Source organism: Daktulosphaira vitifoliae, unplaced genomic scaffold (genome assembly GCF_025091365.1).
Source record: "Daktulosphaira vitifoliae isolate Bord-2020 unplaced genomic scaffold, ASM2509136v1 Scaffold_1, whole genome shotgun sequence".
NCBI classification, from domain to species: domain Eukaryota; kingdom Metazoa; phylum Arthropoda; class Insecta; order Hemiptera; family Phylloxeridae; genus Daktulosphaira; species Daktulosphaira vitifoliae.
Genome location: NW_026099572.1, coordinates 71,802,099 through 71,821,657, shown reverse-complemented (window position 1 = coordinate 71,821,657; position 19,559 = coordinate 71,802,099). Strand labels below are relative to the sequence as shown.

Sequence of the window (19,559 nt, the reverse complement as noted above, 5' to 3'; positions counted from 1 at the left end):
TTGTATAGTATAATACACTGTTATAGTGGTTATTTCAAGTAATTTTACATTTTAAAATACAAATTTATTTTATTTTTACTAATATACTCACCGTTTTATTAAACTAAAAATATGATGTTGCTAGGAATGCTATCCTGTGACTGAAATGAGCGTACTTTAGTTCGAATGTTTAACTAACAGGTAGCGCTGTATAACCAAAACAAAAGTTTTAACGGAAATCATAAATTTTAGTTTATAGTTTATAACCTAAATAAGTTATCTTGTTGCCAGTGTATAATTTTTTAAAAGAATTGTGGAATTATTCCAATAGCAACATCAACTTCTATTATTAATATAATAGTTTGCCCTGATTCTATGTTTGATGATTTTTAGGTATAATACATGAATAAATACATAAAATAATAAAATTTAGTATGAAATTTATATTTAACAATTTAATGTTGTAATTTTTACGGAGGAATTATAAAAATATATTAAGTTGGCATATATTTCATTACCTAGATTTGTCATAAGCCCCCTTCCATTTAATATACATATTGGATTGAAGCTGAACAATTCTCTCTGAAAATATATCAACTTAAATTATTTTTTTTTTAATGGGTGTAATTACCGTTCTTTATTATATGACAACTCTACCATCTGTCTTAAAATATAAACAAAATAATTAAAAAAATAGAAATAAAAAATTATAACACGAAAAATGGTGATTTTTTACACCAAAATAAAATTTTTTGTTAACGTATGTGTAACAATGTGTCTGTGGTGTCTAGACAAATTTTATTTTAAATATAGAACGTAACATAAGCTTCAATATTAACATATGTTTAAGGATCGGTGTATTTCCGAAACATTTTCAAAAGTTAAGTTGAAAATGTTAATTTTTTGTATAATAGCTGCTATTTTGAATCCCCTCTGTGGGCAGGTAAAGAGACAAATATTTAAAAAATATATCCCAAATGAAAGAAAAATATCCAAGTAAAAAATTAAATTTTTTAATTCATTCACTTCTCTAAAAGTTATGTAAATTTTAAATAAAAAAAAATGTGTTAATTACGAAGTTTACATCGATTTTAAAATCGATATTTTTTGGGAGATTTCTCATTTACAGAGAACAAAGACATTTTTAAAATTTTTTAATGTAATGTCTTCAACTAGATACAATTTGTGATCTTTTGAAGAATTGTTGATAAAAATTGGTTCAGAGTGAGTTGAGAAAAAGTAGCAACAGACATAAAAAAAAGTCATTATTGTATATTAATATCTTCTAAGTTTCGTATCGAAATTAAAAAATATTCTCGTTTTGATACAAGGACAGGGGAGAAATACAGCACAGAACTGGCTTATGATAAAAATAGTCATAACTTCGCTTCACACCCAATCAATATTTTATGTTAATAACTTCCGAAGTACTGTTTTAAAAGTTATTTTTTTAATTATATCATTTTCTGTTTAAATACATGAAAGTTAAATAAGAATGTTACCATTTAAAATAATTTAAATATCTTTATAAGATAAAAGTAATAAATCAAGAAATATATGTTTCTATAAATGCCAACAAAAATATTATAGTTAATTTGATACAAACGCCTTTGCTCAATCAGCTTACACGATCATTTTCGTTCGCACTCTAAATTGCCTCGTGTGAGGATATCGTCCCCCTACTTCTCAACAATATTAAATCTTTCTATATGATAAATTTTCAATAAATGTGAACACTATCAAAAAACATCTTTAAAAGTATCATAATTTAAACAAATATTATTTATTCGGCTATAAGAATTTTTACCTGTTTATACCTTTCATTAATTTTAATACTTATTAATAACTTAGTTGTTTGTATTATTTTTAAATTCAAAAACGATTAATTAATATTATTAATCAATAACGATTTCTTTTGTTTTACTCGTTGTTATATTACTTCATGAAAATTGTAAAAAAATAAATAAATAATAGATCGCCTACTGTTCTTTTATAAACTGTTTTATTTTATTCTTAGCTTTATTATCAAGGTAATATAATGAATTATTTAAATAATTAAACATAGTAACTATACATTTTACAAATTATGTATACATTCGGAGTGTGTTTAATTAATTAATAAAACTTATGTATTCCTATAACACTAATATAATAAGTTTTCATATGTTAATTAATTTCTTAAAATGATACGAAGGCTGATTTTTAAATCAAAATGATATGAACATACTTTGGTTTTGACAAAACACATATAAAATATCCTTATCATCTATTATATTATAGATGATTGCTGAGTAAATATTTTCTACAATCATTTTTCATTCAGAATTTTACTTTGAAATATCATTTTCCGCTTTCATTTGAAACCATAAGAGTTTAAAAAGCAATTAGTAATCTTTGAAATAGTATTTCATAAATAGATAACGCACTGTGTATGCCTATTTTTAAAGATATACTATTGCAATTAAAATCTGTTTGCGTTGTTACACTCCATGGATCAACATTTTCTCTTAACCTTGCCTGATGGTTCAATTACGATGTATAAAACCCAAAGAGTTGTAAAAATGTGTTTTGATTTTATATTTTAATAAATATATAATATATAATTATATTTTATTTATAATAACCCTAATATTTTTATATAAAACATAAATAATATCTTTGAATGAAATCAACATATGTACGTACATTTTTATATATTTTTCATTTTATCTTTATAAAATATTTAATATTTTCAAAATATATAATTAATGTACCCCAATAATAATTGTTTGTTTTATTATCTTTTTTCCATCTTAGCTATTTATAATTCAAATTGCCATTTATTCAAAATAAAAATTTTATAAATAAATATTTATTTTAAATAATAACAGTCACAAGTGATACAAATAGTCCTTTTATTTTATTTTATTAGGATTATTGTACTAAACCATTTATAACTTATTTGTTCTATTTTTCAGAATATTTAAACATTTAATAAAAAAAAAAAATGGATTTCACAATTAATATTTGTAAATATTCACTAAAAACTGTCTAGGTTCCTTTTTCATAATTTAATATATTTACCATTCTACGTTTAAAACGTCTTCTATAAATAAATTTCTATGATTCATTTTGATAAAAGAAAATTCTACCAAATAGACAGCACCTCTCGATTTGTTCCAAATCTATGCCCTCCCTATAAGTCCTCATAGCAAGCGACCGGTTTTCACCGTGACCTTAGAGGCAACATGTGGTATCAGGTGCTAGCGCCGCCGTCGGTGCAGTGTATTGTGATAATACGTGCGAAGCAAGCCGGTCCAGTCGTATCGCAGATTCCGTTACNCGTGCGAAGCAAGCCGGTCCAGTCGTATCGCAGATTCCGTTACGTCCACTGCCGGGAAAGCAGCCGTGCGTTTTTCTCTGTGTCGCCGCCGGGACCGATTCGCCTAAAACTATGGCCACCGCTGCTGTGCCTGAGTGTTGCGAAGAACTGCGGGTACCCGGATCGCCACAGCCGTATGCTAGCCGCGTACGGGGTTCGTGGCGCGATTATCTCGACCCTCCCTACGACATTTGTTGTACCGACGACGATGCCGATTGTTGTTCTTCGGACGACGACGACGACGACCATTATTGTAGCGAGAACGACGAAGACGATTGTTCGTGCTGTTCGCTGTGTTCTTCGGGTGGTAGACGACATACATCGCCGTCACCCCCGCGATCCCTTTCGCCACCCGTCTTTGAACCGTCTATGCGCGGATCCTGTCGGTGTATACGCTGTCAAAAGCGTCGGTATTCGCTGGACTTCTTTAGGGGTACTGACTTCAGACGGGGTATTCCTTCGCCCAACGTTTACATGATAGACGAGACGGACAGTAAAATTGTGCACGACTACATACACGGTAAAGATTTCAATTATAATAAAAAAATTGATGTTAACAAAATTCTCATTGTATCTTAATATTAATAAATTATTATGCGTTTTATTAGGCCAAATACGCAAGGTCTCTAGTTTGTGTACTTGTTAATTCTATTAATTGATTATTAAAATGTAAAAAACTAATTAAAAAAAAAAAAAAAATTAATAACTTTTGTTGGTTTTAAAAAAGATTAGGAAGTGTAAAGGAATTGGCATAGTTAGAAAAAAAGATATTGGTTGCTTTTTGTAGTTGTTAAATATAAAATAAACTATTTAAGCATCTATATAAAAAATATAATATAATCTTTAATATACTAGTATAGAATTTATGCTATACGATTTATTCTGTAACCAATCAATTAATCACCTTGTATTTAATGCAAGGTTTTCATTAAAAAACTTATATATTTCTTGTAGGGGTAAGAGGAAAAGTTAGAAATATATTATTTTATTAATTATAGTATACAGTTTTATAAGATTTTGGAAAATGGTGATATGTTATTATGTACTTTTAAAGATATTGCGTCAGACTTCATCAACTACTCTGTATAATATAAAATTTATAAATTTTTATTTAAAATAAGTGCGAGTTATAATACCTAGCTTGTATTAGCTAAGCCTTGTTACACAAACTTATCTTATAAAATATAATAACATACATGTATATACTAATATAAGATACTTACGTTAATATAATTACACGTATTATAATACTTAAAATGCATTTTAGGATATGCTGATATTTAAAAATTTATAAGCAATGTTATATTAATCTGGAACTATTTTTTTCGTGATGATATTTATGTTGTTCCAATTATTATCATGTTGAGATTTTATCGTAACAATACACGTATTAAAACAAGTCTTAAAACGTGTTTAAATCTATATTTTATGATTTTTTACTAAGATCCTCTGAAAATAAATTCATTCACTGTTTCATATTCAATCGATATATTATGTATTAGTTTAGATACTATTTATAAATTTAGTTATTCTAGTCCTTGTAAATTCTTGTCGAATATGCAAATCATAGTATGGTTGATTTGATGTTTGAACCAGTTTTAACATTCGTGATGTCAGAAACTTATTATCCAGGAAATACTTAATAAAATAATTGCATACGCTTGAGGATATGTACCTCAAAAGCCGATTTAACTTGTTATCGTTCGTTAAAAATACATACTTATATATACACTGTGTTTGCGATGCTTACTTTTTAATTATGATCTTAATCATAGAAAAAAACAAGTATCAAAAGTACATTTTTCAAATTAAGAATTTTATTTTTTAAGTTCATGTGTTAAAAGTTCTGTATGGACACTTACTAAGAGAACAAAATTTTTAAAAAATACTGCAGCAAATTATATAAAAATAGATGTTAAAACGTTATTTTTGTAATGTATTGATATGCAAAATGAAAAATAATTTGTGAAAAACTACCCCTTGCCTGAATAAATTAACTGCTGATGGACGCTAATGCCGTAAGCTATAAAAAAACCACCTTGTATAGTAAAGAGAAGTGTAACGTTTACTGAGATAGACTATAATAATAGAATGTGTCTGCCCTCTGCACATTAAGAAGTGCAATAGGTCTGGTGTAAAAAAAATTAATTATGCAAGAATCTCGGGTTAAAGAACATAGAAATTGGCCGACATCAGTTGTCAACCGGTTCTGCACACCCTCAAGCCAATATTCTGATTTTTACCAGATGCACTGCTGTATAATAGTTGACGACGACTCATTGTCCTCTGAAGTCAAAAGAAATATCATGCTTTGTTTAAAAGGCCCTTACGTATATATGATGTGAACTTAATAATTTAGTTATTTTTTTAAACTATATGCAATCCATTTGAAAAGATAACTTGCTCATTGCTCTAAGGGACATGTTTTCAACATATTATTAAAACTTTTTGATTGATATATTTGATATGTTGAGATAACTGATGCTTCTTTATTACTTATGTTTAATTTTTAAGTAACTGTAATTAACCTGTCATGAACCCGGTATAATTTTGTTTATTATTATGGTTAAAAACAGTCAAGTAAATGATGACGCTATCTGTTTAGTTTATAAAATGGTTCATTTTGTTCTAACTATTCAAATAGTCATACTTAATGCGTAGAAGACCGGCGGCAGATTTCCTACCATTTAACTATAAGGTGTTAAATAAAAGATTCTAACTGTTAAAGTTTTCATGGGCACGAGGATTTTGCTATAGCTAATATGTTTGATGGATGCATTTAGTATAGCAATTTGATTGTTTTGTGTATTTTTTTTTATAATTAAAAGGTTTCAATAAACTATCAAGCAGCCATTAAAATAAAATACGCCATATATGCATAATTACAAACAATTTATGTAGTATATTATTTGCCACTAATGCTGTAGATATTAAACACCGGTAGAATTTCGGTTTACAATGTTGAGTATTTCTTTGTACAACGAAATCATTGAAATTAAGATGAGTACAGAATAATAGCAGTATAAAAATTCATTTGACATAGAAGAGAGCTTAAAAAACATCTATACACAGTCAATATATAATATATGATGTGTACATTCTATTGCAGTTTCACGAGAGTACTTTATTCTTGGAGAACAGAGAAAAATACTATAACAAATTTATAGAGGGTGATTTTTTTAATATAAGCAACTAGATTTCTCTTAAATAATAATTATGCTAAAAAAAATGTCTTTAGTTATTCATAATTCTTGGTTTACCAATTATTAAATATTTTTTTAATTCATCCCTTATACCTTATAAGCGTGTCAACTTTTTTTTTTTAATGGTGACATACACAATTAACTAGCTTCAAAAATGAAAAATGATCTAATTTAGAAAACGACTGGTCGATGACTACTAGTAGAACCCGAATTTTGAAAGTTATCAACATTTAAACAAATATAGAACGGAGGAAGAGCGCGACAGAGTAATACGAAATTATAAACATAACATGCACCTCACTTCCACTCTATATATTTTAAAATAGTTATAACTTCTTAATTAGATCATTATTTATACTTACAACTAGCTAAATATGTATGTTTTTATTTAAAAAAGGTATTTGGTATCTTATATAGGAGGTTAATTCATAATTTATAAATCGAGAATTTGATACTAAAATATGCCAAAAGAAGTTTTTTAACATAAATAATATTTATAAAATATTATTTTTAAGTGAAATACAGTAGGTAGTATTAAAAAAATCACTATATATTATTCAATATATCAAGTACATTAAGTGTGACGCTTCATATAACAGAAAGAGTTTACATGATACAATAGTAATAATATAATATGCATACCCCTGCAAGGCTGTAGAGAATGTACACCAAAGATATTTTTTTTACAATTATTTTTACTAACCTCCGTTACATGGCAGTACCTATAACCTGGAAATTAATTATCCGTTACACTAGCATTGTACCCCATAATAACGTATGCTGTTTCTAACGCAGAACATTAATTTATTTGTAAGTCAATTATGGCCGATGTAACTGAACGAAGAAAATTTCGATTAATTTATCGAGAGTCGAGACGAGCAGATATATTAGCCTGATATATATCTATTATTAACCAAACGGTTATTGGAAATGTGAAAGTGGGTGCGACTCTAATACATTTCCTTATTGCGTTATTGATTAAAGTAATTAATATTGAAAATTTGTGGAATTCATAAGTCGACTAACTGTCATCTTCTTAAGAAATTTCAGCAGCGAGTACCTTATGTATTGGTTAGTACGAGTGAGACTCGTCTAAGTGGGTCGGATAGTCTAATTAAACGAAACACAGTTTTGACTTTTAAGTATTTACAAATTACATCACGTTCGTGAACAGTTTGTTAACGTGAACACCGTTTGTTGAAAGTATTTATTTAGCGGTATTGAATCTGTAGCTTATCTTTTTTTTGCTTTTAATTCAACTAACTTGATGGCCTATTGAATGAGCTTATAATCGTTTGAATAGTCACAGTAACATTATCAATACATTTGTATTTTTGTTGTATCAATAAAATAGTGAATGTGTCGTGTAAATGTAATTATTTTTTCTTTGGTTATATTAACGGATAATAAATAGGTAATTTATGCGTTCAGAGACGTACCCAATACCACTCGTTCGTCAAGAGGAGTACACTCGACTTCCTACACACGAAGTATTGTAGCCTTAAAAAATATAACCGTCACTATGGTGAGGTGTTTAATAGCGAAGACTCGATTTCCGATTCTGGTTTAGTACCGGCCCCTCTTGTGTCCACGTTGCTTTTCGGTTGATCCATAATCGCATGACCTCCATCCGTCTAAGGTTAGTTGTGACCCAGTATTTGCGTATATTACATTGTGTGCGGGGTGTGGTGTATTCATACGTTAATCAAGTCCAGCGGTGTTTACCGTACTCATATCGAAACACAACGCTGTTTTTATATTAAAAAACTTATGTATATATTCACACACACAAAAGCTATTCTAGTAACACACGAATGCGAGACGATATTTCGTGCGATAAAAATCTGAATAAAAACATGAAGAGCTTTATATTCGTAAGCGCTATTGGGTCAGTATCCTTATGATAAAATTCAAGGTTGGACGATATTCATTTCATAAAAAAACTAGTTTATTTTAGTATTGAAAAAATTCAATTAATCTGTAAAAGTACTGTTTCAATTTTACTCTTGATTTAAGTAATCTGTACTTGAGATAAATTCTATGTCAATGTATAAAAGCCGTCCAAATTTTCCATTAGTTGAACATTTTATAATTAATAATATATTTACTTACAGACAACTAATTAACTTTTACAAAACCTTAAAAAGTCCTTAACATTAGGTATTGATAATACTATAAAAATTATTAGTAATCATTTACTCAACTGAATTGTTTAACCTTTTATGAAAATGATTATAAATTAATGATTTTTTTTAGTACGTATTATAACGGTTTGAGTTGTCCGTTCTTCTTTTTTTATTATATGTGTCACTGAAAGTACTAAATGTAAATTTTTAAATATTTCGGCATTACACTCATATATGTTAATTAATTACTGGTTACAATATGCTAAAATTGTAAACATATAGATTTATGAATTTTTGTTTTTAACAGGATATAGTATTTTTTTTTTAACAATTTTCGCATTTGAAACACATTGCGTGTTTTAGTCTCATAACATCTAGTTGCTATTTTTTAATAATTTATAATACGTTTAAACACCATTCAATTTTACTGAGACATAATAATTAATTAACATTATTTAGTAGTACACAGCTGTTTTATTAATTTTAGTGACAACAGTTATGTGGTCGAATTGTTTTGAAACCTACAACCTTTTTATACGGCAAACAAAACGATTAAAAAAACTGTACCTATGGTGTGTTTACCCATTTAATATCAATTTTAATAACTCGTAAATACATGCTTAACATTATAGCAAATTAAATGTTAAATATAAGTTCTGTGTGAATATATTTACTAATATTGTTTTTTTTTTATTTCCATATTAATTGTTACAATCAGTAAGATCCAATCGTGGGATATTTTTAATGTTTATGTTAATTGACAGAAATATTATTTATTATATTAATTGAAATATTGATTTATAAATTAATATCACCGAACTCTAGTCATCAAATAAAATGTTTATCTACATTTAGGTATGTAGTTTTACAAATCCTCCGGCAAACATTCATACTCGTCCTTTTTGCATACCTAGTTGTGAACATATCAATTTTATTATGATGATTTTATTTTATTGCTGAATTTTTTCCACTTAATCTGTATTTTGTTCAACGGCATTCCAAAATATTACCAACTATTTCTTATTGAATATATTTATCTGGACTTTTGATAAAATTCACTTTGAATTCCTATAATTAGGAGACAACTTTTAGTATTAAATTAGAATTGTGATGCTAATGTATTGCACACGTGTCGAGTAATACGAGTTTGACATGAAAATAAATTGAGAAAAATAATGTCGTGTACGTCGATTAAATAACGTTGAACAAATTTCCTAGAATCGAATTAATATTTCTATCCTATGCAATGGAAAGTGATTTTATCTTACCTTCATAATCGTTACGCTATAAATAGACAATTGTTAAGCAGAATACCTATGAGAACACGTGAAGATTCATCAGATGATGTTGCACATAGATTTCAGATAACGATACACTATATCTTGTACAAACGTATGTGGTCTTCTTCAATATTTTTGTGACACGCGCGAGATTACATGTTTTCTAGAGAGATGTATAATATGATGTTAATTGCTATTTACAAGAATGTTGTTTTGATGATAAGTAATATCACGTTTAGTGGGCGTAAATTTATAAAGATTTCGCGATTACGTTTTTCATACGATTTATAGATTTATGAATACATTAGTATTTTATACAAAGAAATGATCGTTCCAAAAATTTATCAATTCCTCCTTATATTTGAATAGTAATTTGTTGTACCAGTATTTCTATATGAAAAAACCTTATGGTGTTCCAGTATTAAAAATAATCTTTACAAAAGACAATAAAGTTATTTGGCATAGTCGGTCAATTGCGATTTTCCTAATAACTTAAACTTGTTAAAAATTACAATTAAATAAATTATAATCAGTTGATTTGTTTGACTGCTGAAATATTTTCCTACAATTTTTACTGTTAATTGCAATTTTAACTCGTATCTTGTCGTACACCAAACATCTGGGTTATTAATTGGTATTTTGATCTTGAGCCAACTAGGTTTTTACTGATGCTGCGTTACACTAAGAGACTCGTTTAAACTATTATTAATGTCTTGAAGTAAATATAAATCCTGTGCTCATTGTGGTTGACACTTTAATGTTTGTATTCTATTACAATATTTATTGATAAAAAGTAAAACGCAACGGTTTTAAATATATTTAAAAAAATTATCTACTACATTTTGTATTTCTGATAAGTTTGGCGTGTATTTTAGTAAAAAAAATACCATAAAAATGTTTATAAGATAAATTCCTTAATAAAAGCATTGAATATTTAGTGTTTTGTCTTTGTACTGTTAAATACGAAATAATAAAACAATGAAAACGATTATTTATTCGAGATAAATCAATTTTAAAAATTAAAAAATTTTATCAAATTTTTAAAGAATCTTAAAATAATTCAGAAAACTGTTTAAATTTCTTTGCATTCCCCAAAATAATACTTTATAGTTTTTGGCGACATAATAATCATTAAAACGATTCGTTACGCAAGATATACTATTGTTTGTACAGATTTTTTGGTTTGCTTGTAGTCAAAACCACAATGAAGAATTGCATAAAAATCAAAAAAAATATTTTGTGTATAAGTGTACTTTTGCAAAAAAACTTGTATTATAGTCATAATTAATGTATTTAGACATTTTGAATATAAATTCTATAAACTAATCTAATAATTTAAAAATCTTATATTTTCTATTTTAATTTTGATATAATAAGTAAGTTAATTACTATACATTAGAACATCAATAGTGAAATATAATTAGGAAATAATTATTGATACATTACATTATTATCTTTACTATTATCATTTAAATGATTATTCCGTGAAAGATTTCTAAGGCGTATACATCGGTTGAATTTATCTATTGTCATTAACATGCAGTAACTAATGATAAATTGATGAGTGCTCCTTGACTTAACGAGTTATTTTTGTTTTTAATACATTATTGTGTACATTAAGCTTACAAGTATAGTTAAGTATCGAAGAAAATACACGTGTTAAACTTAATTGTTACGGCTTTTATAGTTTAAACGTAAAACAGTTTGTTATTACCTATCAAATATATCTAACGGATATTACATCACGCAATTATAAATTGTTTGTTTGTTTTTTCTTATTACATTGTTCTGGTTCGTGTTGTACTGTCTTAAATAAAAGCGCACAGTTNTTCTGGTTCGTGTTGTACCGTCTTAAATAAAAGCGCACAGTTTCACATGATTTCAGTACACATTATAATTTATCTATGAAGTAATAAATTTTTTCTAGTAATGATATGGAATCATTTTGTATATACTTTTATTTTTTAAAAACTCATTAAAATTTTACGACTGAGACGTGGTGTACTTGATATGGACATTTTTAACAAATTAATAGTCTACTTGTTAAATGTTATGTCCAAAAAAAGTATTCGATTTGTCAGCAATACAATGAATAATTGTAGGTCTAAAATTAAGTTAAATATTATTGTCGTTTTTTAATAATGCGACACATTCGTATAGTCGTTCTAGTCGAATGGTCCGAGTATTTTAAGATAAAGACTCTACCAATAGAAGTTGTTGTAATATTTTTTGACCTATCGGAAAAAAAATACTTTTGCTGTTTTATTTTGTTCCTTAAATTATACAAATATTGTAATTTCTATTATTAGCCTGAAGTTGAACAACTCGTTAAATTACTTAAGTGCCTTGATGTTTTAGTTCCATAATTAGTATTTTGATTTGTGTCATCCAAATGTCGTGTTGTGGTTCTACTCCAATGTCAGTATATTCTTGGCCATCTGAACTGCAATAATATCAAGACGAAGCCAATACACCAAGATATCACCTAGAAACTCAGGTACCATTAACGGTTTTGTTAGTACGGGTACGGAGATACTTACCGATACCAATAGCCTTAGGTCAAGCACAAACAAACCATACACAACAACTTCCATTGGTGGATTGTTGATTTCCCACAGAAAGAACGAGACCTGCAATCACAATAATACACATTGTGTTTGTTGTTGCTGTGACTTGTCTTTTATTACTAATAAATGCGGTAATATATTGTATAATTTTATATTATCACAATATATCTTATAACAAACGTAACTCGAAGAAATTATAAATAGAAAAAATGTTGATACATTTTAACGACCCTGAAACTATGATAGAATGCACATACAGTATCTAGACAGCCTTAAGACAGTCATTTAAAGAAGCCGGTGCTGTTTTTGTTATTCGATCAAATCACACCGACTGTAGATTTCGTACAAGGATGTCTACTCGTATGAAATAATATGAATTTTTATCTATCACGATGATCATCGAAAATCTAATATCAAATAATTTCTTATTAAAATAATAGTGTATTTACTTCATTGTCAAAGTTTTCGTCACTCTCCGTGTTTAAATTCAAAAGTTGAGTTTCAATATCATTGGCCTGTAAAAATAGACAAAGTACAGAGGGATAAATGTTACAATGGATATTTATGACTTAAAGTTTAATACGAAAAATAAGAAATTAACTGGAAATACTACTGATGTAAAATAAAAATACATTGTTTGTTGTGTCGTGCTAATAGCTAGTTGAATATTGTAGTTCAGCATAAATTCGTGTTTACTATATATTTACAAATTAAGCACGTCTTAAAGCTGTTAAATACCATAAAATATATTAAAATAAATACTTAAAACCGCTGCGTCCAACGATATGAGTCGAGTTGATAATAACGAACAATCTTTAAAAGTTTTTTTAACTTATAGCAATGACTGTTACGTTAGCAGTACGAAAGAAAGGTGTAACATTTTGTAAGAAAGAGTAACAGCAAAATAGATTATCTTAAAATTTCTCTCTAGTGACGCCTACAACTTTTAACTATTTTAAAGTCAAATGACTTGAATTGAATGAAAGCCGCTAACACTAATTTCTGCTTGGTTGAACATATAATAGTTCTTATGATGTTACAATGATTTTATAAAACGTTTCTTAATTTTCAACAGCTATTGTATGCCTATTATATGGTTATTTATGTCGAATCATTTGGTCTTACTTCTTTTGCGACGTCTCTGGAGACCTTGCATAACAAAAACAACCGTAGAATCCACTGCAAAGAGTCCAGCAAGTCCGCCGGCATAACGGTGAAACGATCGTTGGATCTAAGCGTTCGGTGAATTTTAAACGCAGTCGTGATGGTCGTCATCATGATTACAGAAATAGCTTGTATTCCAAACATCTTGGTCGCATTTCTAACTCGTTTATTCATCGATTTTCTTTGTATTCTAATAGTCAACAGGTCTATGAAAAATTCATACTCTATATTAAGTTGTTTAAAATCATTTATAAAAACGCTAATCAAAAAAAATTCCATTTGATGTATTAATAATAAAATGTTCAAAAATACTATAGTTTTTTTTTTATACTAACATATTAATTATATCTCACAACAAATTTTTTATCGATGTGATTTCTTTTTTAGTGGTATTAATTTTCAGTCGTTATATTGACTTGATTTAGCCCAGTCAATCGCGTATCGGATTACTACACGGATAGATATCACGTTGTCACTTTTTATGATTATTTTTATTGCTATAGACCGGTATTAGTTGTCTCACACTATTCCTATAAGTGTTAATATTTCAACAATTACAACACTCAAGTTTCTTAAGCATTGCGTTATGTTGTCGTATATGACCCTGTATTTCCGTATTTATTTCCTAAAGTAGACGAATGACCACAGTAAAGTTACCTTGTTACATTTTTCCTGAGACGGTTATTACTTGGCCATTTCTCCTATTTATACCAATAATTGTTATTGTTTTTTTTTTACTTTACCTTTTGCGGAGAAACACTCTTCTTTGATACAATTGTTCAATTTCTGATAGTCATTTTTGAATTTTACGTATATCATGAAATAATGAAATTCGAATAGAAATGAAATTAATCCGAAAATTCTCTTCTCGTGGTAGCACCAGATAAAAATTACAAGAAATTATAAAGTAATAATTGATTAACTTAATTAAAAAGTTTTAAGAATTTTACCTGTAATATAGTTTCCGGACGATTGTGGGAACCATTCACAATTTGTTCCACTTGACTAACTATTAAACAAATTATTGGTAAAGCCCAGCAAAATCTTTGAAAAGTAGTGAGATTTTCTTCATCTAAATTAATATTTTTCTTAATTCTCTTTGTTTTAAAAAATTATCTTTTTAAAGTTCAATTTTATAATTATCAATAATTATTTATCTATAAAATTATAATTTATACTTATTAAACAACTTAAAAGCAATGTAGTTTTAATATTTGTATTTTATGGAAATAAATTAGTTTATACCATATTAAAGAAACTACGGAATTTTAGTTTTAAAACTTTTTTATTAAATCTCACCAGGAACACATTTTGACATTTTTTGTATTTGAAACCCACTGCTAATCAATATTGTCAGTATATGTACGTATAGTGGTATGGTTTCAAAAGCGACATCATGAGTTAAAGTATGCAAAGTAATCAAGTCTTTTGACATTATAACTAATACCGTTATAGTACAAAATCCATAACATGAGTAATATCTCACCTGAAAATGTGTTTAATAAAAGTAAAACTTTTCTTATTAATTATACATAAGCAAAATATTAATAATTCTCAATACTTTAAATTTGGTAGTATTTTGATAAGCTGATGGTATTAAACAAAACATTATTTATTACTTGCGCCAGTCCTATCAACTTGCTCTCCAAATAATCTGGTGTGTATGTTTGGTTGCGTGTATAACACGTATGAGGAGTAAACCTTTTTATATTATGTTTACACAGGATATTTTTTTTAAATGTTTATTTTAATAGTTATTAACTTAATTTATTTATTACTTCATAGAAATATTACAATTAGTTAGTATTTATTTTATAACTAAATGAAATATTTTTTTTTGTGATTATTCAATAGCAGTATTGTGTTTTTTATGTAGTAATATGTAGTAGTAGTATATAACATTTATAACAATTTTTTCTAAACAAACGTTCAATTTCATTAAATTTATTCATCAAATGTATCCGCTGTCGGTCTTTCATGTATTGAATATTGTTCTTCAATAACCGTCATACACGATTGAACTATTATTACTAAATATCCTGCTACTGCCACGAATGTCTAAAAAAAATTACAAAAATTTATTCAAACAGTAAAAAAATTAATGGCATTTGCATACATACAGATAAAAAATATTTATCATTTAAAATGCTAAATCCACATAGCGAAAATTCAATTTTTTTTCTGTTAATTCTTTCTAAGAAACTTTTTATCTGGAAAAAAACATTGTCATCAGCGTATAAACATAAGTCAGCATTTTTCGTTATTACTATCGGACTTTCGTGTTTCTGTGATTAACATATGTATACAAGCATTTTATTTTTAATGTCTCCCTGTTCCAAGTGATAAAAGAGAAGAGATCTATGGATATTTTGTTTGCACTAAATATATGATCGTTAAAAACCGGAAATGCATTAAACGTCAAAAAGAAATCAAATGTCTTTCCAAACGCGTTAACAAGTAACCCATCTAATCTATTCACAGTTAATACAATATATATAGTTATAAAATATTACTTTGGACCACGAGCCTTGTACCAAAGCACAAGCTAGATTTTTTTTCTCAGAATTAGTTTCTATTGATCATTACAGCGATCATGTTTACTCTTTACGTAAGACGTTTCACTTAGTACTCAGCGAAGGGAAAAACAATTGTAATTTCTGCCAAACTGTTAAAATATTATGTATTGTTTCTTGACCAAAGGTTACTCTACTAAAATTATAATTATAAACATATTACATAATTAATTTACTCAACTTCACATTTCTCTTGAGCCGTGAGATTTTTATGAATTTCTGACTTCAAAAGTGTTTTTGTTCGTTTAGCCTAAAAAAAAAAGAAATAGAATTACATATTGTAATTATAAGAACATCGTATTTAGACTCAAAAATTTTATATGAATATTCAATACCTCGGATGTAGCAATGGATGCTATTCTGCAGGTAATTAACATTTTCATGAAGTATTGTACGGGCCACAGGATTAATGATATGTGAGGTGTCATCCTGAAGTTTGAAAATGCCATGGTAATGGCAAATACAAACAAATGAGGTAATAAACTTAATAAAGTAATGATAATGGATAGTAAGTTCAGCACCTAAGATTTAAGATAGTAATTAAATCAACATTGCTCAACATTATAGAAAATTTTATTTCAAAATTATAATTTCTTTTAATCTAGTTTCAGTTGTTTTTATTTTCATTGAATAATTGTATTTTAAAATTAAACTCAAAGAGAACATCGAAAAATTAATCAAACTAGCAAAGTTATAATTATAAAACGGTAGCACATTGGGGTCGTTGCATAGTTGAGACAAGTATAGATGATATCTGACAGTGATTAAAAAAAATCAATATCATAAGAAACACTTCGATGTAAATCTGTAGATATTGTTTAATTTTAAAAAATTGGTGGATTATTCCAAAATCAAAATCAACTCCTATTTTTTATTCAACTTCAACTGCTATTTGCACATAAAAGATAGGCCGTCGAGACACATTTTTTTAAAACTACATGCTAAAACTACAGTTTATAGTACGTAACATAAGCTTTAAATTAACATAGTTTAAAGGAAGCAATATTGCCGAAACATTTTCAAATGTTTAGTTGAAAAAGTTGACTTTTGTAAAAAAAAAGTTGCTTTTTGAATCCCCTGTGGGTAGGTAACGGATCAAAATTTTGCTATGGTACATTAATTTTAAAAAAGTTATGGCAGTTTTAAGAGTAAAAGATGTCAAAATTTACCGATTTTAAACATTTAAATTTTTTGAGGAATTTTTCACATTTTCATGGAATGAGAGAAATTTTTCCAATTTTTAAGGGCAATATCTTGAACTAGATACAATTTATAGTATTTTGACGTATGGTTAAAAGAAATCGGTTCGGTGAGAAATAGTGGCGACAGACAAAAAAAACACGTCATAGTAAAAATAATACCCTCTCAGCTTTGCATCAAAGCTAAAAAACAATTAGAAAGTTTTATTTTATTTTTAGAAAATACTGTGTAATAATACATTATTTAGTTACCTGATAAACATTGTTCACTTGGTCTATGATAGAACACAGATCGACATGAGCATTTTTAATATGTTTTAAAAATATAACCATATTTGCCGGTGATGTATAAGGGTCTGGTACAAGAAATAAACCTGGTGGCGTAGCCGTTGCTGATTAAAACAGATTTATTAAGCATAATATAATAAATTGTATTATAATTTATTCAACTCCCGTAAATAAATCTTACCTTGATTTTTTCTTATATGAAGTCTACTTAAAGAATCATTGAGACATTTAAAACATTTTGCTAATGTTGAACTAACGCACCAAAATTGAACACATATCGAAAAGGCTTCCATTTTTTTCAGGACATTATCCTATTAAAAGCCAATAACGACCTTCTATATTGGGGAATTTTTCTTAAGCAGTGGTACTCCGGTACGGGTGGTTAGTCCATCACCGGAGAGAGGAATGACTACTCCAGTCATCGAACTGATCTCTCGCTCGCCTAATGAAGCTACCAGTGATCAAGATTCGAACCCGAGAGAGTCAAGCACTGTCCCGCTAACGACTCTGCCATATTATCTTTTAATTATACAACATAATTACACACATAAACTTACCGCTGATATAAGGAATCTCAAAAAGAAGGACAATCTCATACGATTAAAGCTTCCTAAAACCGAAGCTATTGATAGTAAAAAATTGAGTATTATTAGTAAAATTAATTCCATATTAACTTTATAAACTATAGTGTTCATTTTAGCTTCTATTCCTTTAAATACAAATTTATATTAAAACTTAACTCGTGAGTTAAGAAGGATATTGTATTTTAACTAACCAATGATCGCTCCATGTCGATTGAAAAAATAATTAAATAGATCAAATGTTTTCCTAAGTTCCAACAAATGATATGGCATTGCTACAAATGTAACAATAATAAACAATTGATTTATTGTCAGCGAATGAATAAATATAGGCCCAGCTATAATTTGAATACGATCGTGTACAGTGAGCTAAGAAGACATTTTTTGTATAAGAAAAAAATAACACAGGAAAATATTCTAATTTACGAATATGTTTTCGCTTACATTACTTGATGAAATGTTTCCCCGGAATTTTGTTATTTGCCTTAATCTATTAGTCATGTCGCTGGATCCTACCAGGATAATGATGAAAAATATTGACGATATTATGCCAGGTATACACCAAGAGCTTTTGTTTTTCTACGCAAAATTTACCAATAAAGATCCATTAAATAATATATTTTAAAGATGCGTCGGAAAAAACAATGGAAATCAGTTATTCAAAAATAAATCTATTCATGACATTAAATTTATATGGCATTATATTTAAATTTTTTAAGCGTTTATAAACAGACTTAAAACTAGATTTATAAAGTGAAATTATTGTTTAAATTTTTGGTAAACTGAAAAAACAATTACGTGTTTAAAAAAACATTGTTTTCCCTCATTCCCTAGTTGATATTTTTCTGTTATATTTATTACATTTTTACTTAAAGATACTTACTCGATCTTTGGCATTTTTTGGTACATGAATGGGCATCCATCCGAAAATAATCGAGTAATAATAGGCAACGGAGAAAATTTTAAACATAGGATAAGTATCAACCTTCATGATTTTCGTTAGATAGGAAAGCTTAGATAGATACTTTTGGTGCACTGCATATCAATTAAATTATATTACTTTAAGTAATCAATTACTTAAGAATATTTACCCAATTTGATATTATTTTACTATTTTAGTCAATCAATGTCAGTTGATAAATGATAAAACAACAATAATAAAAAAACTTACCGGTTAGATATGTATTGATTATAATTATTTATCTTATATTAATTTAATAATTTTATTATTTCTATAT

At 27.6% G+C, this 19,559-nt stretch overlaps 3 protein-coding genes across 11 annotated transcripts in view; 1 reads left to right on the top strand and 2 right to left on the bottom strand.

The window, feature by feature from the left end:
* Positions 1-19,559, top strand: part of LOC126896214 (ras GTPase-activating protein raskol-like) — a 74,633-nt gene that overhangs the window by 9,478 nt on the left and 45,596 nt on the right. For 2 of the 4 annotated variants that reach the window (XM_050668797.1, XM_050668796.1), the window contains exon 1: positions 3,337-3,860. The exons of the other annotated variants lie outside the window; for them this stretch is intronic. In XM_050668797.1, the coding sequence (XP_050524754.1) occupies positions 3,413-3,860 (448 nt within the window). In that variant the 5' untranslated portion in view covers positions 3,337-3,412. Of the gene's footprint in view, positions 1-3,336; positions 3,861-19,559 lie in introns of those variants that run through there. 4 annotated transcript variants of the gene reach the window in all.
* LOC126896218 (uncharacterized) lies at positions 11,794-15,358 on the bottom strand. Its single transcript, XM_050668809.1, has 8 exons — positions 15,242-15,358; positions 14,980-15,166; positions 14,631-14,752; positions 14,424-14,544; positions 13,642-13,886; positions 12,966-13,031; positions 12,490-12,579; positions 11,794-12,434 (listed from the first exon to the last, which is right to left on the bottom strand). Exons 1-8 carry the CDS (start codon positions 15,287-15,289, stop codon positions 12,369-12,371), a joined length of 945 nt encoding a protein of 314 aa, XP_050524766.1. The 5' UTR covers positions 15,290-15,358; the 3' UTR covers positions 11,794-12,368.
* On the bottom strand, positions 15,618-19,358 carry LOC126896215 (uncharacterized). Of its 6 annotated transcripts, none has more exons than XR_007701806.1 (11): positions 19,205-19,358; positions 18,766-18,900; positions 18,516-18,690; positions 18,298-18,449; positions 17,922-18,051; positions 17,705-17,844; positions 16,589-16,774; positions 16,215-16,503; positions 15,948-16,151; positions 15,801-15,890; positions 15,718-15,738 (listed from the first exon to the last, which is right to left on the bottom strand). XR_007701806.1 is itself a non-coding variant. In XM_050668803.1 (10 exons), the coding sequence occupies exons 1-10, from the start codon at positions 19,310-19,312 to the stop codon at positions 15,625-15,627; spliced, it is 1,299 nt and encodes a 432-aa protein (XP_050524760.1). In that variant the 5' UTR covers positions 19,313-19,353; the 3' UTR covers positions 15,618-15,624. The 6 variants fall into 6 exon arrangements, 2 of the variants coding, with proteins under 2 accessions (XP_050524760.1, XP_050524761.1); XR_007701805.1 differs by having other exon boundaries at positions 15,948-16,345; positions 16,417-16,503; XM_050668803.1 differs by lacking the exon at positions 15,948-16,151 and having other exon boundaries at positions 15,618-15,738; positions 16,435-16,503; positions 19,205-19,353.

Excerpts from the sequence above, each read along its gene's own strand:
- LOC126896218 (XM_050668809.1), bottom strand. The coding sequence starts at position 15,289 with ATGTTTTGTTTAATACCATCAGCTTATCAAAATACTACCAAATTTAAA. Across the intron at positions 14,753-14,979 it reads AATGTCAAAATGTGTTCCTG|ATGAAGAAAATCTCACTACT; the intron begins GTGAGATTTAAT and ends ATATTAATTTAG. Across the intron at positions 14,545-14,630 it reads GTCCGGAAACTATATTACAG|AGAATTTTCGGATTAATTTC; the intron begins GTAAAATTCTTA and ends TACCACGAGAAG.
- LOC126896215 (XM_050668803.1), bottom strand. The coding sequence starts at position 19,312 with ATGAAGGTTGATACTTATCCTATGTTTAAAATTTTCTCCGTTGCCTAT. Across the intron at positions 18,450-18,515 it reads TCGACATGGAGCGATCATTG|GAATAGAAGCTAAAATGAAC; the intron begins GTTAGTTAAAAT and ends TTGTATTTAAAG. Across the intron at positions 16,504-16,588 it reads CATCCATTGCTACATCCGAG|GCTAAACGAACAAAAACACT; the intron begins GTATTGAATATT and ends TTTTTTTTTTAG.